Raw genomic sequence first — 22,501 nt, 5'->3', positions numbered from 1 at the left:
GTATGTCTGACAATCATTTCCTACTCTGCTATTTAGATCTCCAACAAGGACCAACTTTTCCTTTTTCATTGTGTCAGTTGCTTTCTCTAAAGCCTGAAAAAAATTCCTTCACTTCTACCTTAGTAGAACTTTCTGTGGGACCACAGGCACAAAAAAGTCTCATTGTCCAGTTCCCCCATTCTGATATTTGCCCACATCACTCTACTTTTAAAATAATCTTCTTGAATGGCAGGCAATCTACAGATTGCCTGCCATTCAAGAAGATTATCCTCGTATTTAGTGTTGAATACCAAAGTGTTGAGGGCTACTCCATTTCCTTGATTATCATTACCTGAATATAACATTTTGTATTTATTGCTCAGAAATATCACTCCAGTTTTTGCCTTTTTTGTTTCAGTCACTCCTATTATGTTGATCTGGTACTTATTTAATTCCTCAGCTAGTTCCATTTCTTTGCCATTCAGGCTTCTTATGTTGATAGTACCGATCTTTAACTCTGGTGATGTTGAGTTGGGGTATGTTTTCAGATTTGTTCCAGTAACTGACTTTTCACTGTTCGCCCTGGTGAAAACAACAGGGACCTTGTTTAACCGGGCGATGCCCCAGCTGGCATGAAATTTTGTGATGTTGTACCATCATTTTGTATTTTGGTTTAAGCCAATAAGAATACAATTTGGTTGGCTAAATCCCAAATTGCCAGCCCATCCTCGTCCGTTCAGTATCCAGGTAGATACCTAACAGGGTGCACCACTTGAAGGTGATGATTGGACATTATGTCAGAAGCCCTGGTCGGTTCTCCGCATTCCTTTAAAGGCTATGTGGAGGTGTCCTCTCAGTTATACAGCTTTGACCCTTAAGCACCCCTTAGTAATAAATCAAAGCATAAAATCAGTTTTATTCTTGTTAAAACTCTCCAAGCACTGTTCAGAGATTTTCATGCAAGTGCGTTTTTGATCATTTACAATTCTTCATGCAAAATATATCCTACACGTTCTTTTGAAATGCATATAGTCTCAGCAATTTCATGCACTTTGACTCACCTGTCATCCTATACCATATTGTGCATTTGATCAATGATTTCTGGTTTTGTTACAATTTTTGGATGTCCTTCATGTGGATCATCTTCAAGGCTGGTAGTACGGCCAACGTCTAAACTCAAGAGCCCATTTCTTAATTGTCGAAAACGAAGGGGGAAAAGTGCCCCTAAACTTTTATGAACTTCAAACGAATTTCTTTTGGCATTAAACATTCTTTTACAAAGAATTTTATAACTGCATGATACTCAATTTCATCCATTTTGTGGGATACAGACAACACTTTTGCTTCAGACAGCTGTATAAAACAAACTACCTGATAGAATGACTTACAATTTCACATGAATGCTTATGACAGATGTACCAACTTTGAAAAATCTTGCTAATAGTGTTGCCATCTATGGGCGAGGCTGAGAACTTTTCAGCCCACCCTCATACATTGAAAAAATCAGCTACAATCTAAATAGGAAATCTATAAAACAAATAAAACATTTTGGCTATTTAGGCATAATTAAATGTAAGAAAATAAAAAAAATAGACAAATTCAAAGTAGAAAAAGGAGTCATGCAGGGTTTCCCCACTCTCAACAAATTTATTATTATCTATCTCAAAGAAATATGCAAATCCATAGCTGAAGAATCAGGTCTACAAATAAAGGGCACAAATATCAACCACATTAAATATGCAGATATTATTCAAAATCTAAAGCACAATTGGAAAAACAAAAATTTTAAATGAAGAGAATAAAACTTTTGGAAGGAAAAATCCAAGCAAAATTAAAACAATGAAAATAGGAAGAGATGAGGAAAAATTTTTAATGGACTTAGAAAATCATATATTTGAACAAATAAAGCAATTTACATATCCTGGGAGTCTCATTACTCACAATCTTGACATTACAGAAACAGTAAGTAAAGCAATTTACATATCTTTTCAGTCTTACTCACGACCTCAACAACACAGAAACAGTAAAATACAGACTCAACAAAGGATGGTCTAATATGAATAAATTAAACAAAATGAAGAAAAATAGCAGCATTTCAAAAAGCCTCAAACTAAAACTATAAAACCATTATTATACCTACAGCAACATATGGAGCTGAGATAGGGACACTCAATCGGAAAGAAATACAGAAAATCAGAGCATTCGAAATGAAATGCTTAAGAAAAATAAATAAAACTAAATGGTCAAAACACAAAACAAATGAGCAAGTCAAATACAAATTAAACTATAAAGAAAATATCATAGCTATCATTCTTAAACAGCAATTAAGATACCTCCAGAGAATGTCCTTTGAAAGATTACCAGATGTAGTCTTGAACAGAATCACTGGAGGTCAAAAGGCAGACCAAACAGAACTTGGTCATGGTCTTTGAAGGAAAAGTCATGATTATTGAGCTTTAGAAAGATGACAGAAATGGCCAAAGACAGAACCAATTTTCCATCTTCACTAAAAATTATGCCTCCCTGTTTCTCATCTGTAAGATGACAAGTTGTCCATGGGGGGGGGGGGACTCAACTTGTCATCTTACAGATGAGAAACAGGGAGGCATAATTTTTAGTGAAGATGGAAAAATAAATATGGAAATAGATAACAGAATAAGCAAAGCTGGTATGGTAAGGAGTCAACTGAATACATTTATATGGATAAAAGAGAAATCAATCAATAAAGCAGCTGTATATAAGGCAGTGTTAACTTATGGATCTGAGAGCTGAGTTAGAAATAAAACGGTTCATCAGGAAATATAGATTACAGATGGTATCCATGGCAGAATCATATTAGAAATTATGATATTATGCAGGAATTTGACATTGATAGCATTCAGGAATGTATGAGACTAATCTCAGATGATATGTCACTTAAACTGAATGAGAGAGAAAAGGTTAAGCAGGTGTTTCGAAGCAGGACAAAAGGAAGCCCAAGATCTAGGTGAACTGATGCAATGTGATGTACTTGTAAAAGACTGAAATACACAGTCTGATAACACCGAAGTCCTGACTAGAGTAAGTTGAAGGAAAATTGCTGATAGGAAGTTAGTAATATAAAGCTTTGCATGTTCTACTATCCCATACACTCCTCAAGAATACATATCAGTTGGGCTAAAAATGTGCACATTTGCTCATCCATGATGATGAAAATTTTTTTTTAGTTGACTTGTATAAAAAAAGTTTTGACTTAATTATCACTTTTATTTGTATAATGCTCATTCTGCTTCATGTTTTGTTTTGTAAATTGTGATAAGGATGTGATATACATGCAAAAACATCTATTGGGAAATGCACTCATCTCCTTTGTGGATGAGTGAAAGTTTTAGTTGATGGATTAAAAAAACAAGGAATTTCAAGTTTAATTGTCACTTTTATTTACATAATGCTGATTCTGTTTCATGTCATAAATAGTTTTTTTTTTTTTTCCCTTTTTTTTCTGGAACCAATCAGAATTCAGAAACACACTAACACAGTTATATGGGTAGATTTAAGGATTTTATTTTATCAAGAATTTTTGTGACACTGAATGTTTTCAATATTTTGTTTATAATGGCAGAGATGTAGTGGCAAATAGTATCATTAATAAAACAAAATAATAAATGGTATTATATCACTTATAAAATGCATTAATTTTTTTTCAAGACTGATAAACAATATTGTCTGTTTTAAAAGTTAACATAGCAGAGCAGAATATTTTAATATGTATTATTAAAATTTTTATTAATTTTAACTCTTATTTTAAGTCCGTGTGATTAGCCTAGTGGCTGTGCACTTTGCAACCATATGCCTGGGGAAGGAGTGTCCTAGGGTCGATTCCTGTCGATGACGTGAGAAGCCGAAGATCTTCCTCAGCCATAGCCAAGTTAGCTGGTCTTGGGCATGGACAGTAGGATTTTTTCCCAGTTTATCCTGGGGTTTATCATCCAGCAAAGCAGGCAAACCGGCCTTGAGAACTCAACACTACAGGACGTAGGATATACCGGGGTATAGGGCTGACCACCTTATCCTGTGAATGGTTTGAGGTCCGATGATTAATAAACCCTCGACATCACAAGGTAAAAAGGAAGATGAGATGAAATAAAAATTGACCAGATCTGGGTGTTTAAACATGTCGATCATATATAAGCTTTTGTTAATGTATGGTTCTTCAGGTCAAAGAATGAACCAAAATTCACAACATTCAAGTTATAGGGAAAGCTGCCAGAAGAGCATATGCAGAGGGGATTTACAAAAATTTCTGAGGCATTTCACACACAATATAAAGTTGTTTTTCATAATCCACATCTAAAGTGTTTTCTATTTAATTTGCTGGGTTCAAAAGATGGAAAGGTAATTCAAAGGGGATGGGACCAAATTTGTGGGCTAGGAATGCAATCTCACTGACTTCAGTTATAATAAGTGTCTTTTTTTGCATCACTTTCACTTATACCAGTACCGTAACCCTCCTCCATACTCTAAATAAAGAAACAACACACACACACACACAAAGAGAGAGAGAGAGAGAAAAAACAAACTAGTTAATTCAACACTTTAGGTAGTGATGAATTAACTAAACTAAATGTACAGGACACGTCATGCATATGCCATCCAAATGATTGCGGCTCATGAATATACTACATATATACACTCCTGTTCTGTCAATTTTTTTTTTAAAAAAATCAAAATGGAATCTCTCTTTAAAATATAAAGAGATTACATTTTTTTGCAGGCCACTAGCTGGCCTATGCTCTCAGGTTGTCCATGACTAGTTTAAGGGGATCAAAAATTGGATTGAATTTATTTATTTATTATTATTATTTTTTAAAGATCTGAACTACAGCATGAAAGGTTATTCAAAACCTACTGGCAATCAGTGCCATGCATAGGCAAGAGGGTAAGAAGAAAGGTTATGGTCTTTGGATAAGACAGAGTCATCTTACCAAAACCTTCAAGCACTGTGCCAAAGAACACAGGTGGATGGAATGAAAATGGTGGTAGAGAAGTTGGTTCAGCAAGTTTGGAGCTGGACTGTAAATGGGTGTTGACTAGTATTTTCAGGAATTTCGGTAATAGATTTTTTTTTTTACACTTAGCCACACTATTCATTTCACAGAAATATCCCTCTTGTCATGTCAGGTTCGTCAGTTAAATGATTTTTTTTTAAATGTTAAGTTTCTATATTTCTAATCTAAAAAAATTCAAAATTTTCTAAGAAAATGCTTCTATTTTGTGATGTGACATTCTGAATACGTCTCCTTCTCATATTGTTATTACCAATTTTCTAGAGTACTTAATCTAAATTCTATTCTTGAATATAATAATGCTAAGAGTTTATTGATTTTAAGAAAATAAAAAGGCAATATGTGTGAGTGACTAAAAAGAAGGAATACTCAAACCTTTCTTTTGCAAGTGTTGATAATGCCTGCAAAAGAATAGGAACCACTGTCTGATCAAGATACTGTCGAGTAGGGAGAGACTGAAGATCAACTCTTGGCTTCTTTGCAACAGATTCACCAGATGGCTCTTTTTCTGATGGAGTTACACTCTATAAACATATACATAAAAAAAATATTTATTTAATCACATTACAGTTAGTCATTCCCATTTCATTAATATATATAGTTCATATTCAATATAACAAACATCACTATAACTCACTAAACCAATTACTGAAAAATATTAACTAAAGTCTACAGATTCAATTCTATATTAAAAGAATTCATTACAGCAAATTGTCCATTATAACAAATTATTCTATTCATGTACTCTCTCTGAGTTTTCTTTAATGACAGTCAACTGTACATTAGGAACAGCCTGCTATGACAAGTAAACAATTTATTTGAATAAAGCAGTTAATCAAGTCTAGCAAATGGTTGCTTATAGAGTGATTTCTGGTTTTCCAAAACTAGAATACAGATTTGTATTTCAACTGTTACAAGGACAATACTTAATTGATTACTATTTGGCTATTGAAAAAAAAAAAAAACTGATAACATCTTTTGACTTTTTATCATGACTATTGTATTCAGCATTCTTAAAACTCAACTCTGTTCTTTTGTTTATACGAAGAGGGAGTTTGTAATTTTGAAGCTGGACTATGAATGTATGGTGACCAATAGTTTATATTTTTAGAAGTTGAGAGAAAGGCTAAGAAATAATGGAAGCCAGTTCAACATCTATTAAAATACACACAGAAAAAAGCATAAGTGGTGGGAGTTAAAAACAAAACATCTGCAAGGGAGTGAATCAAACAAGTCTGAGATATGAGTCACCAATGAATATCAATTAACCAGAATACCCTTCTATTGAAAAAAAAAAAAAAACTGATAACATCTTTTGACTTTTTATCATGACTATTGTATTCAGCATTCTTAAAACTCAACTCTGTTCTTTTGTTTATACGAAGAGGGAGTTTGTAATTTTGAAGCTGGACTATGAATGTATGGTGACCAATAGTTTATATTTTTAGAAGTTGAGAGAAAGGCTAAGAAATAATGGAAGCCAGTTCAACATCTATTAAAATACACACAGAAAAAATCATAAGTGGTGGGAGTTAAAAACAAAACATCTGCAAGGGAGTGAATCAAACAAGTCTGAGATATGAGTCACCAATGAATATCAATTAACCAGAATACCCTTCTCTGAACAGCAATTTTAAGTTTTTTTTTTGTTTTTTTTTTGATGCACCATATCAAATGTAAGAACAATATCCTGAAGTTGGACCAATTAGGTTTGTGTGGTGTGGTGTACGTTCTTGGATAGTGATCTTGGAGTTTTTAGTAGATAGGAAGTTGAAATTCAAGAGTCATGTAGTAAAATTACAAATGCAACTCAGAGGATAATTGCAATGCTGAAACAAACATTGATATGTAAGGAAAAGTGGTCATTTTGCCTCTTTACAAGGCAATGATAAGACTGCACATGGACTACTGTATGCAGATACAGTAGAGAGTGAAAAGAAAATATCAACTCTGGCATGTAGTTTATGAGGATATTGAGAATTGTGGTCTGTAGAGACTAGCAAACAGGAGGAAGAGGGATGACAGAGACCTATAAACTTCCGAGAGGATCATAAAGGATACCAGTAGATGGAATTTTTCATTTCATGGAAGACAGAGAGAGGATGAGAGACCAGCCATGGAAGCTGAGAAAGAATGCAGTCATTAAAGGGATGAGAGCTAGATTTTTCTCTTATAGAGTGATGGGTGACTCGAATGGCATGTCTTTGGAGGTTGTGAGTGCAAACAGTATGAATGAATCAAGAAATATGCGAGTGATATGTGGCTTCCTTCAACGAGTCCCCAACTCCGCCCTGGAGGTTTCTTGTAATGACAACAATAACTTTTGGCACTGGTGTTACTTCATATTTACAGGCTACTGGGCAGAGACTGTGTATTAAGTAGTATAAACCAAGACAACTCCAATGCAGAAGGTTATATTCTCATATACTCGCTGGTAAATTCTGAAACTTTTTAACTTTCATTTCTATCTAAATATAAAAATGATGGATGGATAATGTTCTTCACATTAACTTTCCCGATTGAAGCCCTTTAGGTTTTATATTCTAATACTTTATGTACCTACTGAGAGTTCACTTATAAAAGGTTTCTGCCAAGTCTGATGTGAACCAATAGTTCAAAACAGCTGCCAAGCAAGATAAATCCTAAAATGCTAATAAAAGGTGAATGTAAGAGCTTCTGCAGATTCTGTTATCTTTTTAGTGCAAACCAAGGCAACTTTGATGCTAAATGTTATATTATTTTCATAAGCTATCTGGTACATTTTGAAACTTTTAAGTGTCAGATCTATCTGGCTATAACAATATCCTTTATGCTAATAAACTTGCCAAATTGAAGCCTTTCAGGCATCTAGGGTTTTTTTTTTTTTTTTTTTTTTTTTTTTTGAAATTTACAGAATGTCATTGCTTAAGGGTTAAAACTAGATAATTGGAAACACTTCCATATAATCTGTATAGAATGCAGAGAACCAACCAGGGATATTTTGACAATAATCAATTCTCATTGTACAGAAGTTTATGAATAAAAATAGGCTAGCAGTTTGAGACAGCTGGCTTAGAGCATTCAGTAATTGTACATCATAATAAAAACTCATGCAAGCTAGGGTGCTGCTGCCAGCATTTCAGAGAAAGTATGTAAAAAGTCTCCGACTAATAAATACATCAGAGAATACAAAAATAAAGTAAGGAAATGATCAAAGACTGTCATAAAAAGTGGGCTGCAATTAGTATTCTTATACAGAGCTATCATTCTCTACAACATCTAAATCCAAAGCAATTTTTGGCTTTAAAACTGTCCAACTTGAAAACTTGACAACAAATTTTAATATTGATCTTAACTAGTAAATTTCATTTAACCAAGCTAAGAAACAATTCTTAGTATTTTCAATTATTTTGACTAAAAACCGAATTCTAATGAAGGATGCACATTCATCAATGTCTTGAACCTAGAATAACAAAAATTAGTCCACTAAACAACAACATATACTAATAGGATTTTTTATTAGTATATGTTGTTTATATACAATAATTTGAAACTAGTATGCAGAAAGGGTTAAAAGCAGTTATATTAATGTTTATAAATGCAATGCGCAACAAGAAAAATAAGTATTTATTAACCTGTTAATATTTTACAGGATTTCAAAGCTGCATCTTCAGAGCACAAAAAGCTTGTCTCATTATCACAGTACACCAGGCAGAACAGCCTAGTTTCTAGTTTTAGAAAAAAATTCATGACTAACAGATAAATAACTCAAGTCCTATCATGCTGCCTTCTAAAGCTAAATATACTGTGTGTGTGTGTGTGTAAATATATATATATATATATATATATATATCAGCTTGTGTAGACACAAGCTGATCTGATTAGTAATGCTGCTAAAAGACAAAAATGTTAGTTTTGACAATATTGGAGATCTGAGGGAGGAAGAAAGACATTAATTTGGAAGAAAATTTGAAAGGAAGCTAGTAATATTACAAAATTAATCATGTAGTACAATCAGAGTATCCTATCCACCTCTTGCGAGTACTTCAAGAATCTAATGATTTACCAAACTTTTCGTAAATTGCATGAATAGACAATGAATTTGATATAACATTTCAACATTATCTGACCATCTATCAGCAAAAATGTTATAGAAAATGCAACATGATAGGAAATTTTTTTTTAAATAAAAAAATAAAAATTAATGCAGAACTATTGCAAAATTAACTATTTACAAGTGGTGCTTAAGGATCAAAGCTGTATAACTGAGAGGAGACCTCCACATAGCCTCTAAAGGAATGCAGAGAACTGACCAGGGCTTCTGACCTAATGTCCAATTCTCACCTTCTCGTGGGGCACCTTGTTGCGTATCTATTTTGATACTGAACGAACGAGGATGGACTGGCAATTTGGGATTTAGCTGACCAAATTGTATTCTTATTGGTTAAACCAAAATAAAAAATGATGGTACAACATGACAAAATTTCATGCCGGCTAGGGCATCGCCCGGTTAAACAAGGGCCCCCGTTGTTTTCGCCAGGGAACCAGGGCAAACAGCGAAAAGTCAGCTACTGGAACAAATCCGAAAACACACCCCAAATCAACATCACCAGAGTTAAAGATTGGTACTATCAACATAAGAAGCCTGAATGGCAAAGAAATGGAGCTAGCTGAGGAATTAGATAAGTACCAAATCGACATAATAGGGGTGACTGAAACAAAAAAGACAAACTGGCGAGCCCTTTCTGAGCAATAAATACAAAATGTTATATTCAGGCAATGACAATCAAGGAAAAGAAGGAGTAGCCATAGTATTCAACACAAAATACGAGGCAAATCTTCTTGAATGGCAGGCAGTCTCAAGTAGAGTAATGTGGGCAAATATGAGAATGGGGAACTGGGAACTGGACAATGAGATTTATTTGTGCCTATGGTCCCACAGAAGGTTCTACTAAGGTAGAAGTGGAGGAATTTTTCGATTGTGAGACATACAAAAATATTTTGGGAAAATTTGGAGAAAAGAGCAAAGTTAATAATAATGGCAAATATCTGTTGGATTTCTGCTCAGGACATGGACTGGTTATTGACTAACACCATGTTCCAACATAAAAATGTGCACAAATTCACATGGAGAGAAGAGGCAAGGAATAAGAAAAGTCTCATTGACTATGTTATTGTTGATAGCAATGTTTTCTCCCTGGTGCAGGACACCAGGTGTACATAGGATTTGAAATTGGAAGTGATCACTATTTAGTCTTGATCAGGATAAAATTGAATTTCATATTGAAAAGAATAACATGTAAGAAAGTTTTAAAGCGAATAAAAGTTGAGCAGCTCTCAGATGTGAACTGTAGACTACCATTCAGAAAGATTATTGAAGAAAAAATGAAAGAGTTTGAGAACAGGAATCAGACCTTGGAGATTCAGTGGCAAGCCTTGAAGAAAACCCTGATTGACTCAACTAGAGAGGCATGTGGTGAAGTTGTCTGCAAGGATAGAAAAATTAGAACTCCATTGTGGACACAGGAAGTTAAAGAGGCAGTGAAGCAAAAGAAGAAATCATATCAAACGTTCCTGTCAAATAAGTCAGCTTTTGCTCTTAGAGAATACAGAGACAAATGTAAGAAAGTGAAACACTGTGTAAAACTAGCTAAACATAAGTCATGGGAGGACACTGGCAAGAATATAGAAAATAAATATCAAGAAGGTGGCAGAGTATTCTGGAGGTTGTTGAAGAAGCTTAGAAATGGAGGAAAGAGTGCTGTAAAAGGAGTTAGAGATGATAAAGTGACATGAAAATGGGAGAAAAAGATATCCTTGTAGTATGGAGTAATTACTTCGAAAAATTGCTAAATGAAACGAGCAGTACTCAACAGGCATACAGTCAGGAATACATATCCATACCTGAAGTGGAAAAAGCCATCAAAGGCTTAAAATGTGGAAAGGCAGCAGGAGTGGATGATATTCGACCAGAAATGCTGAAGTATGGTGGTATAAAAGTCTACAGTGGCAGCACTGCATAGTTCAGAAAGCCTGAACAGAGGGACGAATTCCTGATGATTGGAGTAGAGCTCTCATAGTACCCATATATAAAAAGGGAAATAAAACTAAATGTGAGAATTACAGAGGTGTTTCCCTACTAAGTGTTCCTGGCAAGATTTATGCAAGCATACTTGAGAAATGATTGAGAAGAATTGTGGAAGAAAAGCTTGGTGAAGAATAAGCTGGATTAAGGCCAAATAGAGGCTGTCAGGATCAGATCTTCACTTTACGACAAATAGTTGAGAAAGCATGGGAATATAACAAAGATCTGTATTCAAGTTTTGTCGATTTGGAAAAGTCATATGACAAGGTGCCAAGAGAGAAGCTATTCAATATGCTACAGTTATATGGTGTCAATGGGGCATTATATCAAGCAATACTTAGTCTTTGAGTTGTAAGTCAGCAGTTAGAATTGAAGTACAGGAAGATGGTTTAATGTTAAATCTGGTGTGAGACAAGGATGTACATTATCCCCTCTGTTATTCATTATCTATATGGATCATATTATGAAGGAAAGTGGTATTAAACACGATATCAAAATTGGAAATATTAATGTCAGCTCTTTGCTTTATGCAGATGATGTTATACTTCTAAATAAATCCACTACAAGTCTGCAAGATTCTCTGACTAAATTGAATAACTGTTGTAATAGATATGGTATGAAGGTCAGCAATAAAAAGACAAAGACAATGAAAATAGGCAGAATCACTGAAAATGTCAACTGTGTTGTGAACGAAGAACCTGTGGAACAAATAAAACATTTCAGCTACTTAGGCACGATTTTTAGTGAAGATGATAAATTCAATATAGAAATAGACTACAGAATCAGCAAAGCTGGTATGGTTGGAAGTCAATTGAATAAATTCATATGGAATAAGAGAGAAATTAGTCGGAACACTAAATTAGCTGTATACAAGACAGTGTTCAAACCAGTTTTAACTTATGGATCTGAGAGCTGGGTCAGAAGTAAAACACTTGACCAAAGATTAGAGACCGCAGATATGAGAGTCCTGAGAAAGATTATAGGCATGAACAGATGGCATCAATGGCAATATCACATTAAAAATGAGGATATTAGGAAAGAACTTGACATCGTCAACATCCAGGAATGCGTTAGCAGAGCTAATCTCAGGTGATATGGTCACTTAAACAGAATGGGCAAAAAAAGATTAGCAAAACAAGTGTTCTCTGCCATGTTGACAGGAAAATGACCCAGAGGAAGACCAAGATATAGGTGGATTGATACAGTACAAAGTGCCTTAGGCGATAGAAATATAAGATCTGATAATGTTGGAATCTTGATAAGTAACAGACTGATTTGGAGGAAAATTGTAGATAGGAAGTTAGTAATGATGTAATTTTTTCATGTAGTACTATCATATCCTGTACACCACGTGAGGGTACATGGCAGGAATTTGATGATGGTGATGATGACATGTGTCAATTGAAACATTATGCACAGCATCTTCATTATTATGTATCATCTGAAGGTGGTTATTGGCATAATAAAGGTCTTTTCAGTTGCATAAATGAATTAAGGACATCCAAATACCATTAAGAATAATAATAATGCCTAGGTTTCTGTTTAAGGTGCCCTGTGAATAGATCACTTCAGAAGATTCATTAAACAACCTAAAGGACAACTAACAGTTGTTTTTTTTAGACAAGACATCAATGCAGATGGCCAGTTCATTATATGTCATTTAGAGAAGGTGTTCAGTGAGACCACTTCCCTCCCCATTTCTTTATATTCCATGTCAATCAGGTGTTCCTTCTGATGGATTTCAAAACTTCTTCCTTCCTAACAGACAAACCTTGCAAGGTGAACATGGAATCTTTGTATACCTTAGGATATTTTTTTCAAATAGAATGCCATCTTTGAGTGAATGTAAGAAGTTCTGTGGGATGTTAATCAGTCTGTTCTCATATTGACTTTTCAATAATAGTGAATTCTGTGTTGAGATACCTACATAAGGCAAGAAGTTGTATCTTTGTAATTAATTTCTAAAGTTGCAGGAGCCATTTCAAAAGGAATTGGTCCCTCTTTCCTTCTTGTTTCATCATTCCTAACTATGTTTAAAGCATGGTTTTTTACATAGCTTTTGTTAGTGGTGAAAAGAGCTGGTGTATCTTCCCACGTCGGCTGGTTTTCTATGGACATCTAACAATACACCTCACCATTTTTTTGGTAAGGACATCCAAAAATGGTAATTTTTCATCCTTTTTTAATCTCCAAAATAAACTTGATTTGGGGATGACAATCGTTCAGGAAGCATATGAAATTCTCTAGATCGTTAAGTGTTTTTTGAATAATAAAAATATTTTCCATATAATGCCATCATATGTGGATTTAAGGTCACTTGTGCCAGAACTTCATCCTCAAATTCTTCCATAAATAAATTAACAATAGGAGGTGAAAGCAGGAAGCCCAGTGCCAAGCAAAATGTTTAGAAATAGAACTTTCTATTTCTAAACATTTCTATTTCTTGGCTTTAAAGTAATTTAAAAATTTAAAAAGGCTGAAGGCAGTGATGGGACACTTATAATGATACAACATCCAGACTAGCTAAGATGTCTGGAAAGGGGAGGGATCTGGATATCTGCTAGTCTCTCAACAATGTAGGTTTTTAAAAAGGAGTTTGAGTGACCAACATGAAAAGCTTAAAAAGCTTGAATGAATATTTATAGAAAAGGTATATTGGAGAATTATGCCATCGACTAAATAAATTTTTGGTAAATTAATGTACCATACTTGAGATTTGGGGAAAATGATTCACTGCTACTGCTGACTTCCACAAGCTAAGGTGAACCATAGTTCTATTTAATTCATGTTTCATGAGATATATAAACCATGGTCTGCCAGTCCTGCCTGTCACAATGATGGTAGTGATGTTCTTCAAGGCAGATAGATATTAAGAATCATAAATGTTGCAGACAGAGCACTTTACATGCTCCTTAAATGTTAATTCTATTTTTTTGATGACCAACTTTAATTGAATAATAAAATTAGACTGTGATATATTGGCTGAAGATTTTAATAACAAATTAAGCTGACTAGTTTCACCAACTTGGCTTCGTCTGGACATACATAAGGTAATAAAAAACAGCTTAAAACAGGTCAAGAAAGAACCATAAACAAGTACTAAACGTTATACAAATGTGTTCTGTAATTTGCAGAGAATTTGAATTCTGGTGTGCTGAGTGATATTATGAGGGTTTTTCATATGTCAGCAAGGATTATCCCTTGGTTCCTATTGAGGCTGCCTTTTGAATGGATTACCACAGTAGTTTCTTTGAAGTTTCAGTTATGAAAATCTTCCTCGAAATATGGCATAGAAATTTTGTCCCATTCAATGCTGTGATTGGTATTTGAGAAATGAAGGGTTAACCCGGAATTAGCTTTTCTGTTATTATTAATGTCTCTGATGTGTTCTTTTTTTCTTATTTCCAAACTTCTGGAAGTTTGTCCTACGTAATTTAAACCACACGAACAAGGGATGTTGTAAACACCAGGATGTTTGAAGAAAACATTGTTATCCTTTGGTGATCTTAATAAGTTGCATACTGTCTTAATTGTTTTGAAAGTTACTCTTATTTCATATGGTTTGAGAAGTGTTGCAATCTTCTGTGAAACTTTTCCAGGGTAAGGAATGGCAATGGAAGATTTGTATTGAAATTCTTTGGGTTGCTGTTGGGAGGGGTTGGAGAAAAGTATCTTTTGAATTAAATTTTTTGGATAGCCGTTGTCTTTCAGAGTTTCTGACATGCAAGTAGCTTTTTTTTTTGAGCCACTCGCATATTTTTTGATGGAAAGAGTTATCTTAGTTAAGAAATCAAAAAGTGCTGCTTCTGTATTTCTCCATATGATGAAAATGTCATCGACATATCTCCACCAAGCCACTGGAGTTACTCTCGGACACTTCCACTTACAGTGCATTAGATTCAGACCCCACATGGATGAACCATAATGAAACAAATAACTTTTACGCAATATGGACAGAACGTCGATAGGTATCTTAATTCCAAGAGCATATAGAAAGGTATGTACATCTTACAGATTCTTCATGTTGCTGAATGATATGCCGTTTCCATCGATGACTTGAACCATGAGCCGTGGTTAGGCTTAACAGCCTTGTAGTCAACCAGTCATGAAACTACAAGCACTGCTGCTGCAATATTCTTCTTACAGTAAAGTACTGTTTTAACGTAATTTTATCAACAGAACGATATTTTCATACATTTTTTATTTCAGTTATATAAACTAACAATACCAATTGCGTAAACAAAATCATGTTAAGATATCACAAGCCCCTTCTTAAAAAAAAGTATTCATATAATTTTTTTATAAATCAAATATACATACAAAAATCATTTTAGGCTAACAACAGGTGCTTAAGACTCAAAGCTATATAACTGAGAGGAGACCGCCACGTACCCTTTAAAGGAATGCGGAGAACCCACCAGGGCTTCTGACCTAATGTCCAGTCCTCACCTTGTCATGGTGCACCCAGTTAGGTATCTACCTGGATACTGAAAGAACGAGGATGGATTGGCAATTTGGGATTTAGCCGACCAAATTGTATTCTTACTGGCTTAAACTACAATATTAAATGATGGTACAACATGATAGAATTTCATGCCGGCTGGGGCATCGACTGGTTAAACAAGGTCCCCCGTTGTTTTTGCGAGGGAACCAGGGCAAACAGCAAAAAGTCAGCTAATAGAACAAATCCTGAAACACACCCCAACTCAACATCACCAGAGTTCAAGATCAGTACTATCAACATAAAAAGCCTGAATGGTAAAGAAATGGAGCTAGCTGAGGAACTGATAAGTACCAGATCGACATAATAGGGGTGATAAAAAAAAAAAGACAAAAACTGGCGAGATCTTTCTGAGCAATAAATACAAAATGTTATATTTAGGAAATGAAAATCAAGGAAAAGAAGGAGTAGCTATAGTATTCAACACTAAATACAAGGCTAATCTTCTTGAATGGCAGGCAATATCAAGTAGAGTGATGTGGACAAATATGAGAATGGGGAACTGGACAATGAGACTTATTTGTGCCTATGGTCCCACACAATAAGGTTCTACTAAGGTAGAAGTGGAGGAATTTTTTGAGCAACTGACACAATGATAAAGGAAAAGATTGTCAGATATATAAAAATAATTTGGAAAAATTAAGAAAAGAGCAAAAGCTAATAATAATGACAAATAATTTCTGCTCAGGACATGGACAGGTTATTACTAACACCATGTTCCAACATAAAAATGTGCACAAATTCACATGGAGAGAGGAGGCAAAGAATAAGAAAAGTAACATTGACTATGTTATTGTTGATAGTTGTTTTCTCACTGCTGCAGGACACTAGAGCTGCTGCAGGACACTAGAGTGTACAGAGGATTTGAAATTGGAAGTGTTCATCATTTAGTCTTGAGTAGGATAAAATTGAATTTCATATTGAAAAGGAGAAAAGTTTTCGAATAAAAGTTGAGCAGCTCTCAGATGTGAACTGTAGACTAAAATACACAAACATTAATAAATTAAAGACTTAATTCTGTATGTTAGTCAAGTAAATAATAGTTTAATATCCAACATTTCACTGACTAATATCTGTCAGCATTTTCAAAGGATACACTGGTAAGCAATAGAAAGTAACAAAAACTAGGAAACTAACCGACAATTCTAAAAATTACATAAAGTTATCACTGCGCGTGATACAATACATGTGTTGCAAGTACAATGTTTTATTTGTGGAGATATTTATTGTAATTTTCATGAAAGTTCATTCATTTTTGGTTAAATGATCTGATTAGAGTTTTCCATATATCTGGAAGGATTAGGCCTTGATTCTTATTTACGTTACCTGTTGAACAGGCGACTATAGCAGCTTGTTTGAATGTTCGGAATGGTAATTCTCTTCTATGTAGGGCATATGACTCGTATACCATTCAATATTATGGTTGGTAGAGGCAAAGTGGGAAGAAAGGCCGATATATCCCGTGTTCTTTCTTTCTTGTTTCAAAACTTCTAGATGTCTGTCCGATGTAATTGATACTGCATGAACAGGGTACGCTATAAACTCCAGAGTATTTGTAGAAAGGATGGCTATCTTTCAGTGATCTTATAACCTTTTGAATGGTCTCAATAGGTTTGAAGGTTACTCTGATATTATATGGTTTTAAAAGAAGAGCTAATTTTTTGGATATGGTACTAATAAATGGAATTGTTATAGAGCTGATGTATTGGGTTTTATCTCGCCGTCTTTGCGGTATGTCATTAAAGAGAATCTTGTTGATGATTCTTGTAGGGTAGCCATTTAGGGATAGATCTCTGGATATTTTCATTAATTCTTCTTGTAAGTCGCCAGGGTCTATGGTACACTGTATAGCTCTTTTTTTGAGCATATGGATAATGCTGAGTTTCTGGGATATGTGGTGAGACGAGTCAAAATGGAGGTAGCGTCCAGTGTTAGTAGGTTTTTTATATACCGACAGGTTGATGCTATTGTCAGTTTGTTTCTTAATAAGGACGTCTAGGAATGGAAGTTTATTATATTTTTCTAGTTCCAATGTGAACTTCATAGTGTTGTGGAAGCAATTAATTTTGTTTAGATAATCTATTAGTTCTTCTTTTTTGTGATTCCAAATGATGAAGATGTCGTCAACATACCTAAACCATGTGGTTGGTTTAGGGGTAATTTGGAATAAAATTTGAGTTTCCAAATTTTCTAAGAACAGGTCGGCACAAGGAGGAGAGAGAGGGCTACCCATGGCTAATCCAGTAAGTTGTTTGTAGTAAGTTTTTTGCCATGTAAAATAATTCGAAGTTAGGCAATGCTTGAACAATGTGATGTTTGGTGGGATCAAGTTTTCTAAGATGTCGATGACTTCTGAAACTGGGATATTTGTGAATAGAAATGCGACATCCAGGCTAGCCATTATATTCAAAATTTAGATTGTTTACTAGGCCCACTATTACAAACCTCCAAAATCATGCAAACCTTTTTAATGTCTTTTTCCTGTGGCTTGGGATGAAGGTCGCTTCATCCCAAGCCACAGCAATATTTTTAATAGCATGATAAATATTGAGTGTTTTCCAGAATTGCACGAGTCTTTTCCTTCATTAGCAAAAATGGCTTATGAAAACGTTTTCCATAGATAATAAGGCTTAAACACTGCAAGAACTCCCTGATCCATCTGTTGGATCAATGAAGTAGTGTTTGGAGGGAGAAACATGACCTTGAACCTGGTGAAGATCACCGCTATAAGACGGATGACCTGGAGCATTATCTAAAATTAATAAAATTTTAAATTCTATATTTTCTTTCACTTGCATAACAATTGATTAAGGCATCCTCAAACAATTTTTGAGTCATCCACGACTTATTGCTCTGATAATGAACTGGGAGTATGCTTCCTAATATTTATGAAGATTCATGGATTCTTGCTGTGACATATCACAAATGGTTTAAGTTTATACCCAGACAGATTACCCCCTAAAAGTATCGTAATACGGGCTTTTTAAGAGGTTTGAAACCAGGTTAAGATTTTAGCTTTTTGTATAATGAATGTCTGCTCGGACATTTTTTTCCGAAACAAGGACGTCTCATCCATATTAAATATTTGCTGTGGCAAATAATTTTCCTCCATAATAATTTTATCCAATTTTCCACAAACTTCTTGGCACCCTTCTCAGCATTTGCAGACTCCCATACATTTTCACATTATGTAGCACAAAATGTTGCTTGAATCTCATGAACCAACTGGAATAAGCGTTGAATTCGTAGTCATAATCGGGTTCTGCTTTCTCCTTTAATATGTTGAAGAGACTTAATGCCTTAGTAGTTATGGTCACAGTGTTAAGGGATATGCGCTTTTAGTTCAGGTCCTCTATCCATGATGCAAGTAGCTTTTCCATATCACTGATAGGACCCTGTCATTGCTTCGTCACTATCGTCGATTTAATGGAAGCAGATCCTTTCACAGCCTCTACGATTTTATCCTTATTTTTCAAGCCCATCAGTGTGATCGAACATCTGAAGTCATGTTCAATCACACTGACGGGCTTACCAGCTTCATGTTGTTTTATAACTTGCAACTTTGTTTCAAGTCAATTGCTCACTTCTTTTTCTGTGATTCTTCACTGTGTTCTTTTGACTGTGTGTGTAGGGGCCATGTTGCACAAGACATCATGAAATATTTACCGATAAATACACAGATAACCCATTTCTCAAACACAAAATCAACAGAGGAACTGTTGAAAACACATGCCGACTGCTGAGAGAGGTTGATGCTGAAATCGCTGTTGCCACTGTGCATGATTTACCTTAAGCTCGCTTGCATCTTTTTTGAAAGTATAACCAAAAATGTTATTTATTCCCTTATGGGATCACAGATGTAAGTCAAGGGATGACTGTACTTCTAAATAAATCAAGTACAGGTCCGCAAGAATCCCTGACTGAGAAAGATTAGTATCATGAATAGATGACATCAATGACAATATCATATTAAAAACGAGGATAGTAGGAAAGAACTTGACATGGTTAGCATCTAGGAATGTGTTAGCAGAGCTAATCTCAGGGTATCACTTAAACAGAATGTTAGATGAAAGATCAAAACAAATGTTCTCTGCCAGGTTGGCAGGAAAAAGACTCAGAGGAAACCAAGATATACAATAAAAAGTGCCTTGGAAGACAGAAATATAAGATCTGATAATGTTGGAGTCTTGACAAGAAACAGATTGATTTGGGGGAAAATTGTAGATAAGAAGTTAGTGGTAATGTAAGTTTTTCATGTAGTACTATGATATCCTGTACTACACCCCTTGAGGGTACATGTCAGGAATTTGATGATGAACATTAACAAAACAAATAACATCAAGTAACATACACTTGTTTTCTAGGCTTAAACTATTAAAATATAAATAAAGTGATCATTTTTATCTTTTTAGCATCTGATCCTAAATAGTATTTACTAAATATTTGACTGCTTCTGACTTGAGGATTCCGAGATAAGTCAGATGTGCAGGTAACCCTCGTATAACGCAGATCGTTAGGTTCCGCAGAAATGCCGTGTTATATAAATCATGTTATGCGAGTCTTGGATCACATAGAAAAAGTAGGGTTACGTTCCGAAATCTTTTTTTTTTTTTTTAAATTATATAAACAACAATGACATATCCAACAAAAAATATATTTTTATTTAATTCAGGTAATTCATGTAAGTTAAGAAAATAAACTATGAAACAAATATATAGCATAAAAGTATAAAAATTACAAATTATACTTAAACTGCATTGCACATAATGCATAAATGTTTTAGGCAAAATAAATTAGTGCATATTTTAATCTTTCATAGCACGAGGATTTGAGGATTTTTTAATAAATACTGGTTTTGTCATGTAATCACCTGATGCATACAAAATAGTAGAGTGATTCTATCTTTGGAAACTTTGAATCCAGGAGCTGATCTTTCATTTTTCGAAATATAGGTGCATTTTTGCACTTTTTTCCAATATAACTCAGATTCATTCGCACTGAACACTTGTTTGCACTATAAATATTTATAAACTTTCAGTTTTTTTTGTTTAATAAGATTTCCATCCATAGGAATTTTCTTCTGAGGTGCAATCTTCTAACGAAATCATTACCGATTTCTCTATTTATCCATTAGAATATCGCGTACATGAGCAATGCGCTTTGCACTTATTGTTGACCTAGCAATAAACACTTTCTCGGATTTTATGTTCATTTTGTTTGATTGTTCGAATTGTTGATTCATTTAAATTCAAAGTCCCTGCAAAAACTCTTAGTTTTTCTCCATTTTTCAACCGATCCAAGATTTTGAATATTTTTCTTTGAGAGAAATTAATTTTGTTTTCAGTGTTGGTTTTTCCCTTTCTTTGCAGTTTGTGGCCATTACTATAAACATAATTTTTTACACAAAAAAGCAAGCATTGCATATTGTATGTAACTCACCAGAAAATAAAGTGCTCAGCTTGAGATGAACACACATGATCTTTAATGCACTTTCCTGGCAGAAACGAGGACAATTTTCATCAATAAACGTTTTATACAGTAAACAATTGCGGTGTGTGTGTGTGTGTGTTATGATCCGTCGAATTGTTTCCGACTCCTGGCAACTCCACGAACATACACTCTCCATTCCGATCTGTCCCTGACCATGTCTTTCAGAACCTCCAAACGCACTCCAGTTGCTTCTTTAACTCCATCCACCATCTAATTCTTGGTTTTCCTCTTCTCCTGCTTTTAGCAAGCATCATCATCTTCTCCAGACTGTCATTTGCTCGCATAATATGTCCGAAGTATGACAATTTTTACTTGATGATCATAGCTTCAAAGGAGCAATCTGGCTTTATTCTGTCTATCACTGATTTATATTTGCTTTGCATACCATGGTATTCTTAGTAAGCATCTCCAAACCCATAATTCGAATGCATCTATTTTCCTTCTTTCACTCTTTCTCAGGGTCCAGCTTCCACATCCATACAGCACCACAGGGAATACCATTGCTTTCACGATTCTGATTTTTGTTGTGAGGCTAATATCTTTAAAGATCTTGCTTAAATTTGTTATTGCTTTTTTCCCGAGTAATAATATTCTTCTAACTTCTTCGGTAAAATAACCATCTTTATCAATTCGGGATCCTAGAAACACAAAATTGTTAACTGCTTCCATTTTCTCCCCATCTACTTCAAAACAATTGAGGTACATGCGTGCTAAAGGGTATTTCCCCTAATATAAATTCGCTACTTATAATTACATGCGGGATACAGGCGGACACAAATTTAATGAAGATAAAATTTGATTTTAAGTCGAGTGGTGAAAAACATATGAAAAGATAAAAGTTTATTACAATTTGTAGACCATGTTTTTATCTGAACCATGTTGTATAAGTACTGTGTTCAACAAGGGTTACTACAATTTTAGACCACGTTGTTTAAGTACCATGTTATACGAGAGTTACCTGTACTTTCACTTTCTAAATGATCAACATCTTCATCAACCGATTCTACCTACTCATTTAATGACTGCAGTTCGCTATCACCACAGCTAGAATTTCTAAGTTCCCTAATTTCAGATATCAACTATTTGAGCTCCTTGATAAAATGCATCAATCTTGTTCTGTTAATGATTCAGTTTCAGAAACATTTTGATTAGTAAGCCTTTCCTGATTAATCTCAATCAGGAAATCTCAATTTATTCCCAGAAAAAAGATTTGGAGTTTTCTTAACCTTTTTAGAAATTGGAATTCTTACTTGCTTTTCGTTTTGGCTTTGGTGAAGTTGCCTTCACCTTTTAACAGTTTCCTAAGGGAAATTTCCAAGTATTATTGTAATACCCTTCTGATAGTATTTTATTGTATCATTTTTTTTTTATTGTATCTGAATATGTAATAATGATTTTATCAAGGTATTTGACATCAACAAG

The 22,501-nt window shown here is 34.5% G+C and overlaps 1 protein-coding gene across 2 annotated transcripts in view; it reads right to left on the bottom strand.

The window, feature by feature from the left end:
• Positions 1-22,501, bottom strand: part of LOC150097593 (protein dpy-30 homolog) — an 88,868-nt gene that overhangs the window by 13,345 nt on the left and 53,022 nt on the right. For both annotated transcript variants that reach the window (XM_090406812.1, XM_090406811.1), the window contains exon 3: positions 5,400-5,548. In XM_090406812.1, the coding sequence (XP_090262938.1) occupies positions 5,400-5,548 (149 nt within the window). The remainder of the gene's footprint in view (positions 1-5,399; positions 5,549-22,501) is intronic.

This window comes from Typopeltis vanoorti, chromosome 17 (genome assembly GCF_054136105.1).
Source record: "Typopeltis vanoorti isolate ZY-2024b chromosome 17, IOZ_Tvanoo_1.0, whole genome shotgun sequence".
Taxonomy (NCBI): domain Eukaryota; kingdom Metazoa; phylum Arthropoda; class Arachnida; order Uropygi; family Thelyphonidae; genus Typopeltis; species Typopeltis vanoorti.
This window is presented reverse-complemented; position numbering and strand designations above follow the sequence as displayed.